The sequence below is a fragment of the Artemia sp. Qi Xiang Cuo genome, chromosome 6 (genome assembly GCF_049724085.1).
Source record: "Artemia sp. Qi Xiang Cuo chromosome 6, ASM4972408v1, whole genome shotgun sequence".
In the NCBI taxonomy this organism is placed as follows: Eukaryota; Metazoa; Arthropoda; class Branchiopoda; order Anostraca; family Artemiidae; genus Artemia; species Artemia sp. Qi Xiang Cuo.
In genome coordinates, this window is record NC_142799.1 from 8,768,096 (window position 1) to 8,790,956 (window position 22,861).

At 34.5% G+C, this 22,861-nt stretch overlaps 1 protein-coding gene across 3 annotated transcripts in view; it reads left to right on the plus strand.

Moving 5' to 3' along the window:
• Window positions 1-22,269, plus strand: part of mtTFB2 (mitochondrial transcription factor B2) — an 82,089-nt gene extending 59,820 nt beyond the window's left edge. For all 3 annotated transcript variants that reach the window (XM_089090472.1, XM_089090473.1, XM_089090474.1), the window contains exons 6-8: window positions 4,695-4,841; window positions 14,145-14,305; window positions 22,028-22,269. In XM_089090472.1, the coding sequence (XP_088946598.1) occupies window positions 4,695-4,841; window positions 14,145-14,305; window positions 22,028-22,193 (474 nt within the window). In that variant the 3' untranslated portion in view covers window positions 22,194-22,269. The remainder of the gene's footprint in view (window positions 1-4,694; window positions 4,842-14,144; window positions 14,306-22,027) is intronic.
• Window positions 22,270-22,861: the final 592 nt, after the last annotated feature.

A 22,861-nucleotide genomic window follows, 5' to 3' on the forward strand; every position in this document is an offset into this window, starting at 1 on the left:
TAACAGCTGCTACGTTTACTTGTTAGCTTTGTCCCTTTTTAAAGACGCTGCTGGAAACGAACTTTTTCCATACTTGCCCAAGTTCTTTCTGACTCTCTGCAGCTTGCCCCATTCAGTGCTGGAGCAGAGAGACAGTTCTTGATTTTGTCGGTCGTCAACGCTAAAAAGCGGAATAGGCTAAACGTCACGAATGTTTCGTTCCTGATGAAAACGAAGCAACTTGTTCTCAGGTCGTCAAGTGGAGTACATGACTGGGTGACCCCCAGCGATTTGACTCGGGCTCTCAAGAAATCAGCTTATCCCTTATTTAAAGACCAGCTCAATTAGTGTTTTAAAAGTGGCAAATTTCATTTTAAAAATGCAAAATTGAAGGGTTTAGATTTCAAACCCAAAAACGGAAAGTGGGGCACAAATTTCAAAAGCCGTCACTTTCAAACACACCTCAGATTCTAAGCACTCCATCGCCTAAATTTCTTCGTGAATATGAGTTGTAGCTGTTTTTCTTCGTTGATTGTTTTTTAATTTTTCAATATATCTGAACTTTATAACCTGAAGACCATTGATTAATTTAAAGCCAGACTTCACCAACAGGATTTCCAGAATATAAGATTCCAGACTATTCTTTGACGTCTTGGTTACACCGCATCTGAAATATGAAGCCTATCCAGTAGTACATCCAAATAATAAAAATAAAGGATTTTTGAACTTATAGGTTTCCGGAATTTTCAATCATACTATGAAAACGAAAAAAAAAAGAGAAAAAAAAGAAGAAAAAACGGAAAAAACATTGTGGAAATACTATTGATTATCCTCCTATAGTAAAACTCGATGCTTGATGGTGCGCGTGCGGCGGTAGCCGCACGCGCAAAAAAATTTTTTGTGCATTTAGTAAAAACAGATGCGATTTAGTAATTTTTTCTATCAGATTTAGTAAATTCTTCCAGGCCAGGGTGGTAACCCTGGTTATCAGTTACCAGGCCGTTACCAGGATTACTGTTTGTTCTGGTGTGTCAAAGAAAAATCATGGACAATTCTAGAAATTCTCATTTTAGCAAGTGTTTTAGGGAAAAAGGCAGTAACGCTAAAACACGAAGTTTAGAACTCAATAAAACTTCGTAAGAATTAAGTGTATTTTTTTTTCGTAAGACTGTACTCTTTGTTGGAGTTTCCTTTTTTCTTTAAGTGAACCTTATCTTTAGCAGTATTATACTTAGTTTTTATTTTGCATGATAAAATAACTTCTTCATGTTCTTTTCTCATGAATTTCATGTTAGAATTTGTGGAAATGTTTATAGAAACACCAAGGCCGTACACCAGGAGGGGGATATCGTGGTTGAACCCTCCCCCCACGAAATTTTGTTCGACCCGTAAAAGGGTTACAAAATTTGATGAAAAAAGACATTTGATGTGTTTGTAGGTTTTTTTTTGTAAACCCCTCGAACTAAAATAACCTCCCCCCCCCCCCGAACAAAAGTCCTGGAAGCAGCCCTAAGAAACACATTCCCCATGAGAATTTAAAAGAAGAATCTAGATACCTGCTTTTCATTTAAGTGGACGGGAAGTGGAATCCTCCCCTCTTCTCTGAGGACTTGAGAGGCTTTCTTTTGATACAGACTCAAATTCAAACAAGTTATACCAATATTTATGACCAAATTTATGATATGACCAAACTCATAATGTGCTTAATAAACTTGAATGTTAATTTGAGTCTTTCACTTAAATCCATTGGGGATCTTTCACTTATTAGTAAATTGTCTGGTTCCACTATTCTTCTTTGTTTCACAAACCTCTTTCTTTGTTTTATATTTTCCTCTGTTCTTGGGCATCACTGTCTCTTCTTCACCACAATATGAACATTTTTTATCTTCATTATAAAGTCTATCTCTATATGCTTGTGTTGCTATATGTCCTGATCTTAGTCTGAATTCTTGCTTCCGACTTAGTTCACCATACACTGTCTTATGAAATCCTTTGTCTTTCTTCTCCGCAGCACATCTGTTCATGGAAAAGGCTTGGTTTTCTTCAAATGTCTTTTCACTTAATCTTTCTATTATTTCAGATATTTGATTTAGAATCTTAGGTGTAAAAATCTGGTGCGATCTGGTGTAATCTTTGGTGTTTGGTGTAATGGTATCCAAGACACTTAAATCTTCTTCTGTTGCACATTTTGCAGCTTTGTCAGATAATTCGTTTTCCTTTATATCTGCATGTCCTGGGACACAGTCCAGCGATTTCGATTCCTTTTTCCAGTGCTCCTTTTATTTCACCATGATAGTAAATAATTTCTCCAGCAGCTAATCTTGATTTACAAAGGTTTTTAATGCCTCTAAGCCACTTCTAGAGTCTGAACAAATTCTGTAGGTTTTTGACATGTCACAAGATTTACAAGTCCACTTTCTGATAGAAGGAATAACCTTGGAGTGGTTTTTCTTGTAGAAAAGGCTGTTCTTATTGCACTATATTAAACTGCCTCTCATTCTTCAAGCAATGATTTACTACCTGCACAGTAGATCAGGCTGCCATATTCAATCCTGGGTCTTATGTATTTCAAATATAATTCTACCATGAAATGTTTCTAATTCTTCAGCATCGACAAGGGAAATACGTGGGAATTGTGGTGTTGGACAAAATTACCACCAGACAACATCTTTTTAATGTTCATCCTTTTGTCATCGGCTGTTCTCAGAGTCTTTACATGGTATTTAAAATTAAGATTTTTGTCAAAGGCCACACCAAGCCACTTGAATTCATTTACCAATTTTATTTGCACACGATTCAGCATTGCTTTGGTGTTCTCAGTTGAGAATTAGCACAGTTTTCTCTTGCCCATATTCCCATTGAATTGTTTGTTTCTTGAATAGTCTTTCGTCCTTCTTCTATACTACTGCTAATAACCCACAGACCATTATCGTCAGCAAATATACCAGCTTTATCGACACCATTGTCCAATGGGATATCAAATTTACTAATATTATGATAGTCAGGTCCCAAGGGCGATCTTTGAGGAATATCTCTTCTTTGCGGCGCCGTAATTTCAGGCCACAATGCCTTAGATTTTGTTTGCATGGAATTTGTCAGCCACACGGTATCCGAACCGCCCGAGACATGTATGCAGTTTATTAAAAATGGAAGGTTATTGTTGACATTTCGTTTTAAGCGTGACTTGTCTGAGCTTATATATTTAAGTTTTTTCATTCATTTATGTACAGTATTATGTATGTACAGTATTGCATAGGTTTGTTTTATGGTGGAAGGGATTCCTGAATCCTCAGCAAGTGCAATTTTGACACAAATTTCACAACTTGCCATGAAAAGTCCTTTATACTAATGCTGGGAAGGGGTTTACCCCCAACTTTCCTTAAACATAAAATGAAAGATTATGTTCACATTCTTACCTGCTGAAAAGTTGGACGGATGGGAGATTTTCCTTAAACAGATGCAAGAGAATTTCCGCACAGGCAAATAAGCTGAGAGGGAGGGGGTAGAAAAACCTATTTTTGAGCTTATATGCTCTAAATTTCTATGAGTGGTTCTCCATATAAATTTGGAAGGGGGTATCCCCTATTTTCGTACAACTTTGTTGACTATGGAAATGGTCACGACTCAACGACTCGAAAAGTGGCACGTATAGGTCAGTAACGTACCGTGTGAATAACTTCTTGCGTTGTTTTGATTCTGGGTGAGTGACCTATAACTTACAATTATTGTTACAACGCAAGCATGGGATAAGCTAATGGCATAGCATATCAAACCATCTTCTTGGTTGACCCATAACTAACAAGTTAAATATGGCCTTAATAGGATAAGCTAATAGCATAGGATATCAAACAGCCTTCTTGGTTGACCCATAACTAACAAGTTAAATATGGCCTTAATAGGATAAGCTAATAGCATAGGATATCAAACAGCCTTCTTGGTTGATCCATAACTAAGAAGTTAAATATGGCCTTAATAGGATAAGCTAATAGCATAGGATATCAAACAGCCTTCTTGGTTGACCCATAACTAGCAAGTTAAATATGGCCTTAATAGGATCAGACTTTAAAAGATGAGGCTTTTGATTTACCTTTCTTACATTTGCTAAAGTAATTATGTGATTGTGTGATAAATATGGCCTTAATAGGATAAGCTAATAGCATAGGATATCAAACAGCCTTCTTGGTTGACCCATAACTAAGAAGTTAAATATGTCCTTAATAGGATAAGCTAATAGCATAGGATATCAAACAGCCTTCTTGGTTGACCCATAACTAGCAAGTTAAATATGGCCTTAATAGGATCAGACTTTAAAAGATGAGGCTTTTGATTTACCTTTCTTACATTTGCTAAAGTAATTATGTGATTGACTTCCGAAAATACGTCACAGCACCCTTGTTATCATCAACCTATAAAAAAGTGATGTCTCTTTCTTCCTCTGTAGTCAAGGCTGTATCCATGATTTTTGTTCGGCCAGAGGGTTTTTGTTTCTTCGGAGGAGGGGAGGGCTGAAAAATTCTTTTAAAAACGCAAGAAAAATTTGTTTATATGAATTTTTACTATATTTTACAAGACGGACACAAATTTAAGGAGGGTGCATTCAAAGCAGATACCCGCGATTATAATTACACATCCGCGATCATAATTATACCTCGTTTTAATTACACTAAACATTTTATTGTTTGTTTTTATCTACTATTTTTGTATTTGTTTTTTAGATTCTGTTCAGCTCACCAGACAGCAAGTTTTTTTCCCCGAGTTCTGTTATGTTCCAGAGGTTTTTCAATATGAAAATAATTGACGAGTATCCTCAAGCTGCGTTTGAGCCTAATTATTGCTTTCTTCACAAAACTGGCAGCAGAAGTGTAAGAATTTGTTTTTGACGTTATAATGACGCTCGACGTTTTGGACGTTTGACAATACTTAGTAGCTACTAATATGATGATAATTTATTTGGAAAACCGTCGTATAAAACAAAATCGGACAGAAGAGCAGAAAAAAGGAGACAAATCTCAATAATAAACACTAATTAAGACAAAGACGCTAATATAGGTATTACTATCACTTCAATAGAAAATGAAGAAGAAAATAAAACACAAAATAGGCCTACTGGGTCAGTATTGATGACGAAGGATTGTCTAGCTTCAATAACTGGAAATTGTAAACAGATAATTGTTTCCAGCAGAAATAACGGGATCAGTTATACCATGCTTTCTCACAAGATAAGAATTAGTGTCAATGGGTCATAACATAAAAGATGTTTTGGAATGGAAAAGAATAGGATTGAACTTTGGATTTGCCAGAATAATATAATCATTTCCCGATTTTATTTTTAAATTTATTTTACTTTTTATATTTTCTTTTTATGTATTTATTATTTTATTATCATTTTATTATTATTTCTATTTATTATTTTATTGACTGTGCAATATAAAGTACGAGTAATGTAGGAGAAATACTAAATTGAAAAGCTTCGAAAGAATATTTTCTTTTTTTTTTTTTTTTTTATTAGTGATATATTTAATTAAAAAAAAAAGTTTAAATACAAAAATCAATATGATTCACCAAAAACCAAACGGTTGACGTGGGGTGAAACAGGTAAAAAAAAAAATAATACATACATGTAACATCATTCAAATTCACTATAATAAGAAAGAAAGATAAAAAGAGAGAAAAGAAAAGAAAGAAAAAGATAAATAAAGAATAATAATAATAGAACAGGGACAGCAACTACATACCATATTCATGTTGTGGGGTCGCACTCACAAACCAACAAACAATTACAACTTAAATTAAATCAAATCAAGTCACCTCCAAAACAAACAAAACTAGAATCCATACGTACTTAATAATTTTTCCTTCAGTTTTGTTTAAAATCACTAAAATTTTCTAGTTTTTTCATATCATTATCCAAATTATTCCATAAATTGATACTCTTTGTAATAAAAGAAAACGTGTAAATGGCAGACACTATAGGTGGAGTATAATAATCATTTTTACCCCTAGTATTTTGGTTAATTGCATCGGCTGTAAAACGAACCGTTAAAACAATCCGGCAGTTGCTTCATATTGTACCTATACATAAATACCAATATTTAGAAAAGATGAAGACCCGCCGGTGGCAGTATCCTAAAATCCCTATAGACTTCTCGAACCGATTCTCTTCCAGATTTTCCTGATAATACTCTAATAGACTTGTTTTAGATAATTCGCACAGGACTAACAATTGAAGAAAATGTACCAGTGTATACAGAAGAACAATACACAATACAGGGATGGATTAACGAAAAATAGAGAAGCCTAAGTATACTAATTGGAAACATATATTTAAGTTTACGAATCATCCCCAAATTACGCGATAGAATCCGGGATAAAGTTTCAATATGGAATTGGAAACTGAGAGTCTCATCTATAATAATGCCAAGATACTTTACTGCCTTTTGACGAGCAATCATACCATCTTCATATGCTATATGCTGTATCCATGGATAACAGTTCGATGTCCTCGAAAATATAAGAAAATAACTCTTAGAGGGTTTCACGTTCAGCTGATTCACTCTCACCCATCTTTAAACCTTATTTACCGATTCTCGTGCACTTTCAAGTAGCAATCGTACACTTTGCGATCACCACTAAAGAAGTATCATCAGCAGACATAGGCACTGTAGCCGCACTATTCTTTTTGACAATCCCACTCATTCTTGTTTCCAGTTTACCTACAGACTTTGGAAGATCATTCACAAAAATTATAAATAATAAGGGTTCAAGTACTGAACCCTGTGGAACTCCACACTCAATACAATTTTCATCGAAACCTATATTACCGATTTGAACATATTGTTTTCTACAAGACAAAAAAGAACGTAAAAACGAAAGAGCTGAACCCCAAATCCCATAAATTTCACACTTCATAAACGGAATATCGTGACTGACCGTATCAAAAGCCTTTACAATATCTAAAAATACAGTTGCCACTTTATACCCATTATCTAGCGCCATATTAATAATGCTAGTCAAATATATGTTTGCTTGTTCAGTAGTGCGATCTTGACGGAATCCAAATTGTGTAGGAGTAAATATTCTCTGGTCTTCCAGATATTGATAAATTCTAACCGAAAAGAATTTTTCTAGTATCCTAGAAATAATGGGTAAAATTGAAATTGGTCTATAATTTTCAACATCACCAGTATTCCCTCCTTTATGTATTGGTATTACTTTCGCTGATTTAAAACAACTCGGAAACACTCCCTCTTTTAGACACTGATTAAATAATGAAACAAAAGTTTGAGCAATCACATAAGTATTTTTATTACTCTAATTGAAACAATATTTCTAATCATACTCTTTACCTTAAATACCATACCAAATTTTTCGAACTTCATTGAACTTAAGTGGTTTTTTTTTAAATTTTTTTTCCATCGTATTTGTAAGGAGTTTTTGAAAAGCCGGGTCGCCTGTTTGGACGATCCTCGGCTCAGTCACTATCCTTCAAACTGTTGAACCATGGTTAGAAAATTGTTAACGAATTTCCTCTGGATTTTTAAGGCTGGTTCCATCTTTACGGAATATTTCCTGAGGGATTCCTCCAGATGATTGTCCTAAAGTGCTTCTTATCACATTCCATGTTTTCAACGGATTTCCGGATGCTTTTTCAAATTCTATTTTATAATAATCTTGTCTAGCTCTTCGCCGGAGTCTGTTTAGGGCATTACAATAACTCTTATAAATTCGCTCATTTACATCACAGGGATGACGTACCCTTTTCTCATACAAATTATTCTTCTTATTTATCGATCTCAATAAACTCGGAGTAATCCAAGGCTTCATTGAAGGTTTTCTTCTATTGTTGTTAATATTCTTAGAGCATTTTTACAGGGATTGCTTAATTATTTGATAAAAGACTCTAAACTTAGAGTCAACATCAGCAGAGGCTTAAAACTCTGTATTCCAATCCGTATTGGCTAGCTCATTTCTACATTTTAGATTTGCATCTTTATTAAGTAATATTCTCAGCTTAAGACTGCTCTTCTTTGAGCAGTTTTTATTATGAACACATACCGAATAACTTGCAAATACACCAAAATGATCAGAAGTATCACTTATAAGAACAGTTGGACCACCCGACATATAATTTGAAAATATATCATCCAGACATTTCGATGACATCCTCGTAACACAAGTACCAATATTAATAGCAGGGATATAACCAAATGAAATCATCAAGTTTAAAAATCGGTCTGTATTTGATCCATTATCCAATAGATCAATGTTAAAATCTCCCATTATAAAAATAGGACTTCGATGTGGGATCTTTTCCAATTGTTCTTCAAGTAATTCATAAAACTCAATAAGAGATCCTGACGGTGGCCTATATACAACCAGAACATAACCACAACGTCCAGACAGCTCTAACTGCAAAATAAAAGACTCAAAAACCATTTCTTTATATATTAAAATATCCTCTCGGACACTTGCCCGTATATCAGAACGTATATACACTGCCAGTCCACCGTGTCGGCGAAGTTGACGATTTTTCGTGTAAGGATTATAACCTGAAATATGTAAAAGTTCCGAATTATAATCATTTAACCAAGTTTCAGTCAGTCCAATTACCTGAAAAATAGATAAACTGGAAATTTCATTTATAAAATCTAAACTTGAATTCAATCCTTGCCAATTCAAATGGAACACATTAAATCTGTCCGAAACATTACTACATGCCATCTGCATTTGGTTTACGAATAAATATTTAGAATCTTCAAACTCCAACCTATAATAACCACCAGGCCCACCACTTCCATCAAAAATTTCATTATACCTACTGTCAAAATTTACCTTCTTGTTTTCCAGCCCCAATACGTTAATTTGCCCTGGAGGAGACTCTAATCTTTCATCCAACATCAAAGCCAAATAGAAAAATTTGAGTACGACTCCACAGGGGACACAATTCAATGCACTCTAAATATAAATTTATTACATGCTGCCCAATAACAATAATAACACCAATAATAATAATTAGATAAAAAAATAACAGCAGAAAAAGAAGAAAGAAATATTCAAAAAAAAAAAACAAAAAAAACAACAACAACATCAATGAATCAAAAGGGTACACCTTGCATATTGGGTGCCTTCTCATATTTACATTTCTTCTACGCTACAAACAATCAACTATGAAGTGTATGAACCATAAACCATGAACTCCTTCAATTTCCCGCCAAAATTTTTTTTTATCACCAATTAATCACCAGCTACCTCTTAATCACTTGGAACATGAGTTCGAACAATTGTTTTTTCTCGTAAGCTGCACTAATTACCGCTATGTTGGTTACGAAATGATTGATTTTTTGGTGCATAATCAAGTTCAGGAATAAAATCGTCTGGCGGGTATTTAGCACGTGGTCCGTTGGGCGATTGAAAAGTAACACAGGCAGAAATGTTTTCGAGATCCAAGCGTCAATTCCTAATTTGTGTAATTTCACCCTTTTAATCAACAAATCATTTCTTGCTTTGCGAACTTCAGCTGGGACATCATCACTGAGGTAAATATCACGGAACGACGACACTGCTTTACCTTTTAATTTCTTGGCATTTTTCAAAATATCAATTTTCGATTTTCTATCAGATACTTCAACACGAATAAATTTCTGTTGCTCACTCTCTTGGGTTACCTTGAATTGTGGGACAGGAGCCATTTCTAGTCCTTCCGTAAGAACACCTTTGAAGATATCCTTCGCATTTTGTTCAGATTCACAAGAGACATTCCATACAATAATATTCTTTTCCAGTTTATCAAACTCCAGCCTGGCCAATCTCCTACTCAAATTATCTGACTCTTTATTATGAGCTATACAATCATCAGAAATTATTTTTATTTGATTCTTTAGAGATTCTTTGACTTGCTCAAGCTGCCTCACATGCTCATCATTTTCAGTTAGCTGCCGTGCAAATCCTGCATGTGATATCTCCAAATTTGCCACTTTATCTTCAATTCCCTTAATCCTATTTTGTAAAGAATCTAGCTTTTTTCCATTTTCTTATACCAAACTGATAACAGTATTTAGACTCTCCGCAACTGCTGAAATCGTGAATTTATTTGTAGAATCAGTGTTACTAGCAGTTACGTTGAGATCATATTCCCCTTCTCCCCTCCGATTGTTTTCTGTATCATCACCAATATTACGAGGTTGCTTTCTTTTACGTCCCATGATTATTTCCAGACAACAAAATTAAATTTAATTATCTGCTTACTTCATTAAGGACCAATTTTTTTATTCACATGGGTCCATTACGTGCAATTTGCTAAGCCAGCGTTAATTTGGGCACGGCTTTCACCCCTCTTCATAAAAAGCTGCTCAAATAATCCAAATTTCAAATAGAAAAAAACAATCCAAAGGGCCACTTAGAAAATCGTAAATCCACTTGTCATTAACACAAGGCACCCCAAGCAAGGGCTTAATCAATCAAACACCTGGTTGCAATCAGTATATTAGCACCTAGAATTATGCACATGTGAAATGTCAAGTTCAAATAAATTCCAATAACTTTCACAATATAATTTAAATTCCGTCAACTTATAATGCTTAGTTTCCGTTATATATTTAATCTGCTTTAGATGTTCACCTGATAGCAACTGGATAGCAAAAGTCAGCCAAACTGTCCTTAGTAATGTTTCAAGCTGAACAAAAAGAATTGAACAATAAATCATGTGAATCTCTCTTTATTGCATATGTTTTTTCACCAATTAATATCCTCGAAACAAAATCCTATTTGAATTGTTTCACAATCACTTGCTGAACTTTTTGTGCAACCTCATTAAGCTCAAAGTTAAAACTTGTTTGTGACCTTCCAGTTCAAAGCCTGAATGAATACTGAAGAAATCATATAGGTAATGGCTATCCGGAAAATATGATTTCTCAAACAATTGAAAAAAGGAAAAAAAAAGGTGATGGAACCAGAAATATTAGAAGAAGATGGGTCAAATCAAGAAACAAATTACATAACTTTCCCTTTTATCCCAATATTGTCACAAAAATTAAGAAGAGAATTAAAAAAACATAATATAAATACAGCATTTAAATCAGGACAAACTATAAGCTCTTTGTTAAATAAATGGGAAGACAAGGTACCAAGAAATATGCAAAAGGGTGTATACAAAATTTCATGCTCTTGTGGCAAATTTTATGTGGGAAGAACACAGCAGATTTTAGAAAATAGGCTGCAGCAACACAAGAATGCCATAGATTGCTCTCTAAAACATAATAAAAAACCGGAAACGTTTGAGTCAGCTGTTGTACAACATCTTTATAATTTTCCTCATCACAGTATTTTATTTGATCAAACAAAAATAGTAGATACGTCTGTAGGACTTTTACAAAGCTTCAGGGAAATTATAGAAATAAAAAAGATAATAACTGGGGGTATTAGTATCAATAGAGATGAAGGGGAATTTAGGCTCAATTCAATTTATAATAGTTTAATTAAAAAGCAGGTAAGATTTTCAACCAGTACTGATTTTAATAATAGTTCTGAAACGAAAGATGACCTTGCGAACAAAGGTCAGAATGTGTTAAATGCTGGGAAAAGTAAACGAACTGCAGCTAAGCTTGCAAGCAAACGAATCCGTTCAATTTATAATTCAAACCTTGGTTGATGAACTTGTGAGATTTAATTATGGGTTATGGGCCGGGGATTAGCTGACCTTTATTTTTTTGGTTTAAGTATAAGTATATTCTTCATTTTTTGATAGATTTCGATTTATATACTGTGAGGAGGCGTGTTTGAATCAATATAGACATTCGATTTTGTTTATACGTCAGTGAATGGAAGTGTTTATTTAATATGTGAGTTTTGTTTCCTATTTATTTATATTTTTTCTTTTGTTGTTGTTGTTTTTTTTTTCTCTTTATGTGTTTAGTATGTTTTTATTTTGATGTAAGTTAAGGTTTTTAAAAAGAACATTTTTTTTTTCATTTTTTTCTTTTCTTTTTTTCCGTTTAGAAGGACTCCCGGACGTGGGGCCGAAATATTCGGAGTATTTTTGTTTAATTAAGTGTTTATTTTATTCTATTCACTGCTTTATAAAAATTAAAACCCGTTTTTCTTGCTTAATCTTTCGTAGACACAATGAATAAAAATCAAAAAATGCCTACGCTACGATATATGCACTACTAGCCATATAGTGATATAAAGCAAAATCAAAGAAAATATCTAGTTAACTCAGATTTTAATTGAAACGCCAGATGGGGTTAATTGCTTATATATATATATATATATATATATATATATATATATATATATATATATATATATATATATATATATATATATATATATATATATATACCTTTTTTAAGTTCAACTTAACTTCCCAGTTCTGTCATTTACGCATGCGTCCCTAGTCAATTCCGTTATTATGTAGGTTAATTTGTATGGCTGTTTCTAAGTAATTGTGTACCTGATTGTTTCTATAAAAGAAAAATAAAGTGATTACGAAGAGCGAGATTAAAGAACATAAAAAATATTTTATGTAAGTGAGGAGACTTTATCCCCCTTGCTTTTCTGCTGCGGCACAGGAAATAATCTACACGCTATTAATATGAATAATAGAAACTATAAAGTAATTAAAAAAAGAATATAAAACGTAATTAAATCAGATATTATCTGAGAATGATTGGCAATCTGTATTAAACGAACATTTGATTAATGTTAATGTTTTGTTTCCTTTCAGTCTTTTGTCAACAATTGAACATCGTCTATTCTTCAATATAACTTACTTGCGCCATTTCTAAGATGTTGAACCCACTAGTTTGTCACAAAAGTAGAATTCGTATTCTATTTATATATGTTTAATAGTAGGACTTTTTGGGAAGAACAAGATATTGATGATGGTCTTTTGCAATCGCATCAAGAGCCGTCACGAAATGATTCTGAGTCATGAAAGAAACCGAAAAAATAGGCAGAAATTATGCAATCTCCTTGTATATCTATATTTAAATTCGGGTAGAATATTCAGTGTTATGTTATATAGATATTTTTGTACATCATGGTCATCGAATTGATTCTCCGTATTACTTGACACTTCAAAGAGAATGCGTTACTTACAAGAGTGGGCACCGAATGTCGATAAAAAAGAACCTTCAGCGCCATCTAGCATTTGGTGACACTTGACTTTTTTATGCAACAATAACAATAATTAGTTTAATTTGTATAGTTGGTAAAATTAGTGTAGTAATAACCCTCAGATCTCAGCTCCTGACAGAAAAACGACTACACAGCTTGAAAAAAATCCGAATGTCGCCGAATGCTAGATGGTGTTGATAGTTTTTTGCTCACATTACCGCTAGTTTCTACGCTTATAAGTTACTTATACTCTTTGAGACGCTCTTCATAATGTTTTCTAGTTTCACCTCTGAGGCGATGAACTCTTTTTCCCTTAGCTTCGACTCAGCTTTGTGAGTCAGCCTGCGGTTTCGCCTCTTAACTCATGCCATATTGAATCTATTCTGGGGCGTAATTTGCTATGGGGCATGGGGGGGGGGGCAATTGCCCCTCCCAGTCCTCAGTTTGCTCCCCAGACCCGAGTTTACCCCCCCCTCAGCTTCAGTTTAGTTTCTTCAAAAATCTTGTCAGAACTAAGATAAGCCTGTATAATTTAAGCAACAACAGAAACGGATCAGTTTTCTTTAGTATAATTTATAGTAATTTTATAGTACTATATAATACTTTCATAGTACCAAATTGCTCGTTTTTCAGTAGTTTCTTTTTCACTAGATTTGGTAAAATTGGCTCCAACTTTGCCCCCCCCCCCTGGATTTATATGACGTCACTGCCATTCTTCTTTCTCCTTTAAACAGATAGTTCCTCCAACTTGGCCCTATGCAGAAGTAATCTGTTTGATTTATCACATTTTTGTTTATTTCAATTTTCTTCATTGTGCCATTTCATAAGGAGGGGTACAATTTTGTTGTTGTCTTAATTTTTACAATGAAAATTCCCACCGAAAAAGGCAATTTTTAATTGAAATAACAAATAGTAATTAAAATCTAGGGGGAGGACAAAAGTTTTGGGGGGAGGAGGCACTGATTTTATTCTTTTCTCTGTAAATTTCTTCCTGTCTAACGTTTTTCATTGTAATTTTGATTATTTGTTTAAATCTCAGTAATATTTAGCTAACTACCATGTTTGAGAAAACCAAGGGGATGTTGATTCAGATCAAGTTGAAAGAAGATCTTCTAAAGGAAAATCCTGGTAGCGATGAAATTCTTGGATTTTTTCTATTCATAAACTGGTGTTTTCACCAGAAGTCTGAAAGAATTATTCCCGTCCTTGAGTGAGTATTCTTTTAACTCTGTTTCCTTTTTGTCCGTCGGGCTCTTTCTCTCTTTCTTTTTTCCACTCTCTTTTTCTTTTTTTTTCTCTCTCTTTCTCTCTCCCTCTCTCTTGCCTCTTCTCTCCCTCTCCTTATTTATTTTAGGTTTGATTTCGTTATAATAATTATCTTCGTTGTATATTTGGCTTTTGAAAGGAGTTAAGTTGTTGTTGTTTTCGTTCTATAGTTTTTAGTTGACAAATTTAGTTTTTTGTTATTTAACTAATACAAGAAACTACTAGCCTACTGGTAAAAATTGAAGCTTTTTAGAAACTTGTATTAAAGAAAACGTAGCCCTTTTTTTAATAGTTGAAAGTGATTGGAGGGCAACCAGCCCCTCCCCACGCCCATCATTTCCCCAAGCAGATGCAATCATAACTTTGAGATAGCCATTTTGTTCAGCGTAGTTGAAAGGTCGGGAAATTATATCTTTAAGGATGACAACCCCTTTTGAGGATGACTTCCCTGTCTGGTTTTGGCACATCTAAAGGCATATTTTTAAATTCTCAGCGGCATCTTTTTAGAAACTTGTATTAAAGAAAACGTAGCCCTTCTGCTACAATTTTTCTATCCTACTACCCACTTAAAATTATGATGCACAAGGTATCGTCGTTTTCCAAACGATTATGTGCACGTCAGAAAACCAGTCTCCCATCATTTCTCAATATTCAAATTCGAAGAAACAATACCTGGAGAAAGGCCACGAGAGTGAGCAGGGACAAGGAGATCATAAAATGTGACTACCAACCATTGCACAGCTATCCAGAGTAGCATTGGTTGAATCGTCATAAGCATCCTGGCTCATACTGTGTCAAAAGAAGCGGCCGCAATATGTTCCGTGATGATCGACGGGACTTGTCGGCTTTCCTGGGAATAATTTTTGTTAGATAAATTAATATCGGAAAACAGAATTAAATTGAGCAGCTGAATAATAGGGCTTCATTTTGGTATATAGTACGTAAGATTACTTATGTTGGTTCTTGAGCTATGGCATTGAAAAATTGTTTACCCCAATCATGGTCGGTCTCTCCTACTTTCTCTGGTGCAAATGTGACTGCAAGTGCCACCATTAAATTATCCAGTACATCTTCTCTTTTCAAATTTGTAGCATTGAAAAACTCCCCCCTCCCTTCAAAGCAAACACTAATTTGAACCTAATCTCAGTTTAGTGCCTCAATATCTGATAAGTTATTGATTGATACATACTAATACCTTTTTCTAAGTTTTTACTTTTGTATTTTATGTTAATTTTATTGAAATCTGTTAACTAAGGAATAACGTGTTGTTTAGTCCCTAAAGGTGTATGTTATACACTAGCCTCAAATATATTCTGTATTCCAAAGTTGGGATATAGCTGACTCAGTGCTTTTGAGTTGTTTTATCTTTTCATAATGATGAGTTCTCAAGTCAAACAATTCGCGGAACTAGAAGCAAGGAATGGCCTCGGCTATTACTAACTGAAACTAGAAAAACAGACAAATGATACTCAGAGAGGAAAGAAACTAACAAAATGAAAATTAAAATCAAAATGGGTGAAAAAACGAGGATTTTGTTAGCCAGTGGCGAATCATGAAGAAGACAAAATATAAGCAAATATTTCAACAAGGACCTCCGCCATTTCGTCCTCAGTGCTAAACAAAAAAGAAGACAAAAAAAAAACGAAAATCTAACCTTTCGAAGTTTACCTTACAAAGACAGAATAGACACTGAATAAAAACCAGGCTGGAATCAATGAAAAAGAATTTATCAAAATGATTGGGCAATAATCTTTTGCCTTGCAATAGTTTTAGCTGGTCTACATTTTCGGTTTTCATTAGATATGCAAATAGGTACTTTGAAATTATACCGGGTGAAAATATTGATTGAGTCCTTCAAGATTAAACTGTCGTAAATTGGGCTTAATGAAATATATCCAGTATCTCTATTTATTGCTAAATTTTGGTTCATATATTTTTTTTATCTCAATTATCTCTTTAAAGTTTTTGGAAATCCATTTACAGTTTATATTAAGGTTGCTTCGTTAAAACGAATTAGATGGGTTGAATTTACAAAAATATGCGAAGCCAACGCCGGATCAAAGTTGTCATTTTTATATTTTAATCTCAGGGACTTATCTATTGAAATTTTGTGTTCATGCAAACGTTCACCTAGTTGTTTATGGGTCCTACAAATGTAAAATTTTCCAAATGAACACGGGATTCTGTAGACACCACTACCCAGTACAGGGTCAGTTTTATCCTTTCCTGAGTTGAAAAAATGTTCAACTTTTTGTTCAGTTTTGAAAGAAACGGAGGAAAAACTTTAAACTTTTCCATGTTTATTGCCAAGTTTCGGGATGTATGGTAAAGTGATGAAAGTTTTTTTCTGTTCCCGTATTCATACAAAATTCTGAATTAAACTATGTCAAGGATATTCTTTTCTGCAATGGTTACCCAATCAAACTTATTGAAAATATCATAGATAGACGATTAAAAAAGATAAAAGAACAAAATGGGGAGCTTGCCCCCTTGATTCATTTACCCCAGCAATTGAGAAAAAAACTTTCATCGCTTTACCATACATCCCGAACCTTGGCGATAAACTAGGAAAAATTTTAAAAAACCATAATCTCTCTGTTTCTTTCAAAACCGAACAAAAAGCTGAACACTTTTTCAACTCAGGAAAGGATAAAACTGACCCTGTACTGGGTAGTGGTGTCTACAGAATCCCGTATCCTTGTGGGAAATTTTACATTGGTAGGACTCATCAAAAACTAGGTAAACGATTGCATCAGCACAAAACTTCAATAGATAAGTCCCGGATATTAAAAAATAACAATAACAACTTTTATTCAGTAGTGGCATCTTATATTTTCGTAAATCTGACCCATCTAGTTCTTTTTGACGAGGCAACCTCAATATCAACTGCAAATGGCTTTCCACAAGCTTTTGAATAATTGAGATTTTGTCTTCTTCATGGTTCGCCACTGGCTGACAAAATCCTCGTTTTTTCACCGTTTTGATTTTATTTTTCATTTTGTTAGTTTCTTTTCTCTCTGAGTCTCATTTGTCATGTATAGCCAGTGTGGTCTAAGAATGTATTTAGAAAAACAGAGTTTTGAATATAATATATACATCAAATAAATCTGCTTTTCGGGATAATTCCAAATATATAAAATGTCATCAAGTTTGAAGTTGTCCATCAGAAACTATAAGCGTGAAAAAATTTGCCTGATTTTCAAAAAAGGGGATAATCTCCTGGGGCTGTTTTGGATAATTTTGGATAAAAAAGGGCATAATTTTGATTTTCAGAAACACCCCAAGGGGGCAAGAATTCCTGATGAAAATTGTCACCATCAAATTCGGCACATCAGGGAACCCTGTTGCAGAGACTTCAAGCTCTCATCTACACAAATATAAAATTTTGTATATTTTTTTCGGCAACGAAGATCATGGGTGTGTCTTTCTTTGTTTGTTTTTTTTTTTGGGGGGGGGGGGTCCAGAGTTTATCATATCAAACCAATGGTCCTAGAACACCATGAGACGGCTTATTTTAAAAGAGTTAAAAGTTTTAATGCCTTTTTTTAAGTAACCAAAAAGATTGTGCCACAGCAGTATCATTTTCTGCCATTTTGTGGCCCCAAACAACAATTTTGACCCAAAGAGGGCAAAGTTGCTATCGGTGAACATTCCGAAATTTCAATTCGAAATAATTTTAAATCGCCAAATGATTTAAAAACTATATATTGAGCTTCATAGTTTGAGAGGCAATGATACCACACGGTGGTGCACATTCCTAAAGAGTCACGTTGTCCTTGTAAAAGCAAACGGTTAGTATAGAAAGTTCTTTTAAAACGCTTAACCAAGTTGATTTACTTGATCTTTAATAAATACAACTTTTTAATTTTGGACATTGATGTATAATTTTGCATCGGCTATTATGGAGGAGGGCCAGTGGGTTATTGCGTGGATTGGCGGGGGGAGGCCCCGATGCCTCAAAAAGTCGATTTTTATATCCAAATTTTGCAGTATTTCGGGATCATTCAGGTAAACATAGAAGAGAATTTTTTTTTTTTGGGGGGGGGGGTGGCTAAAAATTAATCTGTAATCACGCTAATTTCGATGAAGCCTGAATATAGATGATGCGGGTGATAGCTCCCTTCTAATTGTATAAAAATGTTTCTAATGTAACATAAAAGACTACATTCATATGCTTAGCGGGACACAACATCGAGAGGCAAAGGGGCATCTTGAGTGTTGTCAGGTATTTTCCCAGGAGGGGGAGAGCAAGTGCTACTTGATTTTTTTTTTCAGTTTTTAATTGGAAATACTGGGTTTTGCATTTATTTTTTATATATTAAACAGTTATGTGGCTACGAAACTTAAATAAGGTGCGAGTCGTGCTTATAATAACCCGAACTTTAAAAAAGGTCTGATAGCAATCTGTACATAAATTTAAATCAGCTTTCTATGGTAATTCCAAATACATAAAATTAAGTAAGTTTAAAGACCCCCCCCCCCAAAAAAAAAAAGTACGAGCCTGAGAAAATTTGCTCTATTTACGAAAGAAGGGGAAACACTTACTCAACTATGTTCTTTCATTCGTGAATTCACCACAGGCTCATATTCATTCTAGCTAATTGATGTTAATTCATTTTTTTAAACGCATTTGATTTGCTTTGGTTACTTGTCACTGCATAAAAGAAATTAAGTGCCAGAGAAATTATGTTAATCCTCGGGCAAACTTTTAAGCTACCAATCTAGGACGCTACCAGTCAATTTGCAAATATTGATATATACAATTTAACAGCAAGCAGTGAAGGGTTTACGAGGGCGCTAGCCCCACCAAACCTTGGATACTACTACTGCTAACAACTCACCGCAGCACCATGCCGCCTGAGGCCAACACAGCTACGCACGCTCCTCCTCCACCCCTATCTATTCAATGCCTCCCTTTTTACACCCGCCTACGAAGTTCCAATTTCCTTCAAATCTTTCTTTATGACGTCCTCCCACCCCAGACGAGGACGACCTGCTTTCCGTTTAGCCCTAGACAGTTGGCCTAACACAACAATCATCCGCAAATTGTCATGTTTCGCTCACAAACTGTGTCCTAATCACCTCAACCTTTCTATCATTATAGCCGTAATAAGCTGTATTAAACTACACTTTTCGCGTAGTCTATCGTTTGATATATGGTCAGTCAGCCGGGTACCCAGAGCAATCCTTAAGCGATTTCTCTGGAAAACATCTAGCAAATCTTCATCCGCTTTTCGCAGCGTCCATGCTTCAGAGCCATATTTGACCACTGTCATCACTGTAGCTTCTAATATTCTATTCTTGGTTTGCAGACTTATCTTCCTATTCTTCCAGACTTTTTTTTAACTGTGAAAATACACCCTTAGCCTTGGCTTCAAAATTAAATTCTAAAGAAACAAGATTTTTTCAAGTGAAAGCTTGGAACAAAATTAAAACTTAAGACGAACTGAAATTATTCTTTAAATTAGGGGGCTGTCCCCTCCTCTAACCCCCCGCTCTTTACGCTGAAGTTTTACGGCGCATCAAAAATACTTTTCATTCTAATTTAATGACCCTTGTGTTTAAGCAATCGTTCTTGAAGTATTAGGACAAAAAGTCGAACTTTAGCGCAAAGAGTGGGTGCTGAGGAGGGGAAAACCTCCTTATATATTGAATAATTTCTGTTTGTTTTAATTTTAATATCGCCCGTTACTTTCATTTGAATAAAACTTGTATTTTATTTATTTGATAAAGTAGCTTAAAATCATCAAACGTCAACCAATTGGAAAATATGGACTGGGTGAAAAAAGTCCATTTAGATTTTGTACCTTTGGGCCTGAAGTCTCTAGAACACTATTCCAGTGGTTCTCAATTTTATTATATTTTTGCCAGCAGCACATTTCAGAGTACAGGAAAATATAGCCGGACTTGGCTAAATATAGACCAAAAATAGAGGTTTCCGAAATCAAATTTTACCTAATTTTTTTTAATTATCTTTTTCTTCTTACTTATGTTTCGAAGATAACCTTTTCGGATTAATCTTTTTTTAAAATAAAGGTTACCCTAGGTTCACACTGGAGCAAAATTTGCTCATCGTAGCAATTTGATTGCCAATTTTCATTATTTTAATTCCTTTGTTTAGCAATTTATCAAGATAGAAAATTTCAACTTATGTCGGGCAACTGAGCGAATTTTCCAGCAGTTTTTTAAACACAGCAGCAACAACGATAGAGGATGCGATCAGTATTGAAAATGATTTGACTGAAAAGCTGATTATGGTTGTCCAGTTCAACAAAATTATTTACGAAAAAAGGGAAAAGAGACAAAAGTATGGAGTTCTGTTCCTGAACCCATGGGAGTAAAACATCATCCTGATCTATTTTAACCACGTTCTTTAAACTTTGAATATTTTGGCAGAAAAAGTTTGACGACATGAAAATCCCATGTGAACGAAACGGCAACCAAAATTTTCCATTGATGTGATTGACGAAAATTGTCTATTGCAGCAATTTGTTTCTGTGTGAGCCAAGGGTTATATTTACCATTTGGATTTTCGCGCTGTGAAGTTTAATTTTCCCTAGGGGAAATCTAGATTAATTTTCTTGAAATACCAAATGTTCTAACTGAGTTCCTTTTTCTAAATTTATTTAGCGCCAAAAGGAGTTCAGCCTGTAAACAGTTTTGAAAACATCATTTTTATATGCTTTTTAAAGGTAGCGCTAACAAACTGTAGACTGTTATTGTGCCAGTGCTTGGATGAGACATAGCCGCATAACACGCCTAAAATTAAAAAAAGTAATTATTTTAATGTGTTTTTTGGGGGGGGGGATTCATCAGTCAAAATCGCGGCATGTTCCAAATTTGAGGCACATTATTATGCTAAGGTAGACTAATTCAAATCACTCCGTTACAGGTTTAAGTGAATTTCATTCTACAGATTCATAGTAAAGTGTAGTGACAGGTGTACTTAGTGCCACAATTTATTGATGTATATGAACCATGTGAATCGAATCGTACCTTGGAAATGACCATATTTCGGACACGAATAGGACCATTTCAGACTGCGGTTATTAATTAGTTTTATAGCAGCAGATATGATCGCGTTTGGGGCAATGGTACGATTTATGGCTATTTGGGCCAAAAACTTACTTCTTTTTTCGCATGCAGACAATCCAATCGTTCCTGTAGCAGAGGTACCGACCTCCTAGTTCTCTCCTTCAGCCAAAAGCACAGTGAATGGTTGGGGGTTTCCCGTGCTTTTATCAGTGCGCAATAACCGCACGCATCTATGCGCAAATCCGCCGAGACTTCTTTTTGTCCAGATTTCTCCAAGTACCCATTTGGAGGTGGGTCGACGATGACTGAGCTTACAGAGTTACACCCATGATCCCCGTTCCAAACCCAATAATCAGCGACACCAGGACTCGAACCGCTGCCCTGGCTGACACAGGAACGCAAGTCCAGCACTCCAACAGCCTCAGCTATTATGGCTTTGTAAATCTTTCCGTTTCTCTGAATTGCTATATGAGTTTCATTGTATTAAAGTAAGTATTGTCCCAGATACGATTAAGTACTCTTTAAGTGATTTCTTAGTCAGAACGTTTTACCTTTTTATATTGAGTTCTAGACAACTTTGGCTGTAATAGCTAGAATTGTAACCACTAATGCTATAAACACTGTTTTCTAGGCAATGGTCTCCTGGGATTGGCTTTGATATCATTGACAAACTTGGGATGTCAATATTCATTCAGTTTAAGGCACTGACGTCTGCAGATTTTTTTGAGATTTATAAAATAGTTAGAAAGCGAGGAATAGAGAACTATCCTTTCTTTAAGTCAAGTCTAATACACTAGTCCCAAATAAATTTTTCATGTTTTCTACGTGTTCATTTCTTATTCCAAGGTCTATAATTAAAAGTGGCTTAAGATATGCAAAGTTTTTGTTTTGTTTTTTGGCAGCATAAGCTAAGAAGGGTAATTATGTAAATATAGTTTTCCATTACCCAGTCTATATTGAAAGCTTGAAAAAATCTTCACTTTTCAATCAGTTGGTCATAATACATATACTACACTTATTTGCAAATTCTAATTTGCTTTATAAGTCGAAGCAACCTTCACGAAGAAGTTGAAAATAGTTTAATTAATTTTTATTTTCAATTAAGATTGACATCTTTCGTAAAGAAAATGTTTGTAGAACTTGAAAAGTAGACTTTTGGCGATAAAAACGAGAATATTTTTTCAGTTCTTCTGCCTAACCAATGTCTTATAATCTTTTGACATTGATGCAGCTAACCTATTCAGCAACGGATGTGCTGAATAGGTTATAAAGCTAAAGCTAACTCTAGCTTTATAGGTTATAAAGCGGGGCGGATCATAAAGCTAAAGCAAACTAAAAAAAAATAGCTTGATAACAAATAAGCATTCGAGTATCCTATACAGTTTTCCCTCCTTTCTGAAAATGTTGTATTTTTGAGTTGTTTTACTTCCCATAAATAAAACATCTAAAGCTGATTTGGATGTCT